Consider the following 3,892-nt stretch of genomic DNA (forward strand, 5'->3'; position numbering starts at 1 on the left):
AGACTGGGTCACCATCCTCTCTCGCTGACTGTAGTTGTGCCATCCTCTCTGGGATCCATTAATGAGGTAAAGTGACAGTCTAGCAGATCCAAAGAGAAAATGGTGGAAACTTACTCAAATTTGGCCTCGTTAGACGCTGCCAGGCTCAGCTTGAGACTCACGTTGGCTTGGGGTCTATTGACATGAAATTGCCTTCCCTGTGTCTGCCTGCCTGGGCGGGAGGAAGGAAAGCCACTCTTTTTTTTTTTTTAAATTAACTTTTATTGGGGTGACATTGGAAAGCCACTCTTGAATGAATTGATGGCAAGGTAAACCCAGTGGAAACAACAATATCCCAAGAAGCATTCATAGTGCAGACACTACCGTGCCTGAGGGGAGAGGAGGCTTAGAGAGTTGGGCAGAAATGCAGACGCCACTTTTGTAAGCCCTTCATTTTCCATTGTGGGAACTGAGGCCCGGTGATGAGAGGTGCCTTATCCAAAGTCACACGGCCACATGAAAGAACAAGAGCTGAGCCTAAGGTAGCAGGTCCATCTGAAGGCCAGGTTGACAGCTTCTGGGTGCCCATGACCTTCTTGAAAGGCTACCCCTCACAGACCAGGCTATCCAAAAGGGATGCTGACGGTGCCCCTGGACACCTTCCTAGCTCTGACTAAACCTTTCTTTTCAGATCTTGCCAAGCACAGAAAGATGTGTGACCAGCAGAAGCAGGTGCAGTTCCCTCCATCTTGTGTGAAAGGTTCGGGATTGGGAGCTGTGCAAAGTTCCCAGGTTACCGCTGTGAAGTGCCCAGCGCCCTGTGCAACTCAAACCTGCGTGAAATGCCCAGCTCCCTGCGCAACTCAAACCTGTGTGAAATGCCCAGCTCCCTGCGCAACTCAAACCTATGTGGCATGCCCAGCTCCCTGCGCAACTCAAACCTATGTGGCATGCCCAGCTCCATGCCAGACAACCTATGTGAAATGTGCAACTCCCTGCCAGACGTATGTGAAGTGCCCAGCTCCATGCCAGACAACCTATGTAAAATGCCCAACTCCCTGCCAGACGTACGTGAAGTGCCCAGCTCCGTGCCAGACGACCTACGTGCAATACCCAACTCCCTACCAGACCCAGACATACTATGTCCAGTACCCTTCTTCTTCCCAGAGCTACTACCTTCAGTCTTCTGGAAGTGGCTCGGGCGCCCAGTGCTGTGTCCCTGATCCATGCTCTGCTCCCTGTTCCACCAGCTACTGCTGCCTGGCTCCCCGGACCTTCGGGGTGAGTCCCCTGAGACGCTGGGTCCAACGGCCTCAGAACTGCAGCTCAGGATCATCTGGCTGCTGTGAGGATTCTGGGTGCTGTAGCTCCGGGTGCTGCAGCTCTGGGTGCTGCAGCTCCGGGTGCTGCAGCTCTGGGTGCTGCTGTTTGGGAATCATTCCCATGAGGTCTGCAGGTCCTGCGTGCTGTCATCGCGAGGATGACTGCTGCTGCTAAATACATCAACACAGCTCTAGCTCTCCTCCCAAAGTCAACGCCTGCTCTACCTTCTGGACCTTCACCAGCCCCTGCCTGCTCTCTGTCTTCCCAATGATGTAGAACCTCTTTGCTTCACCTCCGCACTTTGCTTCTTTATCAAGGCAGCCTGCCAGAGTTAGCGCAACCCCCAAACTTTGGCAAGAATAAAACTTTGGATGCAATTCGGTGACTTCCTGTTTGTTTATTTGGTCCATGTTTTTCCACTAGAAACTCTTCCTTCTTCCTTTCTTACTCTTGCTTCTCAACTAGAGGACAGGTCCACGGGGACATGACGAAGCAGACCAAGCTGGTGCAATCCCATGTGGGGTCCCTATGCTTTCTAGAATGCTTGGAATAAACCTCCCTCTGCAAGTCAGCAGGATCTGAGGGTGGAGATTTGAAGGTGGAAGGGTTAAAGGTTGAAGGTTGCCTGCCCTCTAATTAGTCTGAGGAGGTCCTCATGGTAGCATGTTCTCTGAATGTAAGTAAACTCAAAGCTCATCTTCCTGGATGTTGAAGGAAATGCAAAATCAGATCTGTTGGGGAGGACCACTGGACGATGCCCCTGCTAATGTGCGAGTGGCTTGAACTCATGGTGGCTGTATGGGTTACATTTTCTCATCTGATAGGTTTGCCCTCCTGAGGTCAAAGGGTAAAGGCCTGAGGGAAGAGGCTGGGTGGGAGTCCCTGAAATAGGTAGGCATTCCCCATGTCAGCCCTGGTGAGGCAGCCTTGGTGGTGAGAAGCCTCCAAGAGGAAGGTGAGCCTCGTGGGGCAAGCATCTGGGTCCCAAGGCCAGTCACCCTTCCTCAGTAGCATGATCTTCTTTCTCTATTGCTTGCTAACTCTAGAGCAGGGTTGGGGAAACCTTTTTTTTTTTTTTTTTTGCTAAGGGCCATTTGGATATTTATAGCATTGTTCTCAGGCCATACAAAATTTTCAACTTAAAAATTAGCCTGCTATATTTGAGCAAACATTTAATTAACTCACCCCTAAGGCCTTGGCAGGGCCAGACCAAATGATTTCGAGGGCCTTATACAGCCCACTGGCCGGACATTTCCCACCCCTGCTCCAGAGGCTTGGTGGTGGATTTTTATAGCTGGAAACTGTAAACACACACATTAAAAATATAGGTAGATCAACAACTGCTATTCAAAGCAACCCCATAAGGCTTGGGGCATGAGCACAGGAGACAACATTTTTGGCAGATTCATAAACAAATGGATACATAAGAGCAGGCAATCTCATGTTTGCCACTAAGCAAGCTCTGTTCAGTCACCCTGGGACATAGTGGTAGCAGAAAGTCATCTTGACTGCTATGCTGCCTTTGAACACTAAATTACCTGTGGCTCCACAAATCAGACTCTGCCTCCCCCCGCTCCCGCTCCCCGCTCCCAATCCAATCCCATGAACTTGCAGCCCAGTAGCATAGAAAGAAAAATCTAAAACAACTGCCCAGCAGCATTCGTTTACCTGGTTCTCTCTAGCCCTGTTACGTTGTTGTGTGTAACCTGTCTCTAGATCTAGTTCTCAGAGTTTGGGCCGTACTATGAATAAGGTGCCTTCAAGTGTCAACGTTGGTGGCTTTTGTCTCCCAGGACAGACACCTTCACACAGCTGCACAATGCTGACACGCTTATGTCTAAACCTTATGGTTATAAAAGTGACCTTTTGAGTATTCCGTTTTAGCAGGTTTTAGGCTAATTAAAAGTTCTACCCTAGCCTGTTTCTTTTATAACTTAAAAAATCGTAATATGTCCTTTCTTATGTAAGACAATCCAGATTTCCTGACTCCTGGTCCCTCTACGATATTCATCTGGGACATTCTATGAGCAACTTAAAGAGAATGGCAAGCCCAGAACGTGGAGCCAACCCCCTGGGAGGCTGGGAAGAGTTTCATTGGACAGGCTGAGGTGCTCTCTGCTGGGATCTAGGCTGAGTCTGCTTCTGCACCATTTTCACAGAATAGGAAAACCTGTTGAATAGAATTCAAACTCCACTTCCCAGTGTCCTATATTTTTCAATGATGTTTTCTCTTTCAGAAAAATGCCTATGCAAAAATTATTGACCATGGTAGGTTAATACATAGAGATACACTTCTTAATATTTCCCATAAACAACCAATACAAATATGGCTATATACATCTAAATTTTTGTATGTCATAATATATTATCCATATGTTATATATGAATGTATCACCAATATTATTAAATATCCGTAAGAAAAATGACTCAAATCTATTCTTGACTCCTATAGGGGAAGGGCAGAGGGAATCGCCCTTTATTGATTGAGGGCTTACTATGTTCTGGGCGCTGCACTCGTCACTGTGCATGTGAAGCTTCTCTTTTCTGAGCAATGAAATGACTGATGTAAATTGCCTGGCAGGTATGGGGG

At 48.0% G+C, this 3,892-nt stretch overlaps 1 protein-coding gene across 1 annotated transcript; it reads left to right on the plus strand.

Moving 5' to 3' along the window:
- Positions 1-690: 690 nt before the first annotated feature.
- On the plus strand, positions 691-1,476 carry KPLCE (KPRP N-terminal and LCE C-terminal like protein; the record flags this gene model as incomplete). Its single annotated transcript, XM_080647324.1, has 1 exon — positions 691-1,476. One exon carries the CDS (start codon positions 691-693, stop codon positions 1,474-1,476), a length of 786 nt encoding a protein of 261 aa, XP_080503450.1.
- Between the last annotated feature and the right edge of the window lie 2,416 nt (positions 1,477-3,892).

The sequence above is a fragment of the Plecotus auritus genome (assembly GCF_963455305.1).
Source record: "Plecotus auritus genome assembly, chromosome: 12".
Classification (NCBI taxonomy): Eukaryota; Metazoa; Chordata; class Mammalia; order Chiroptera; family Vespertilionidae; genus Plecotus; species Plecotus auritus.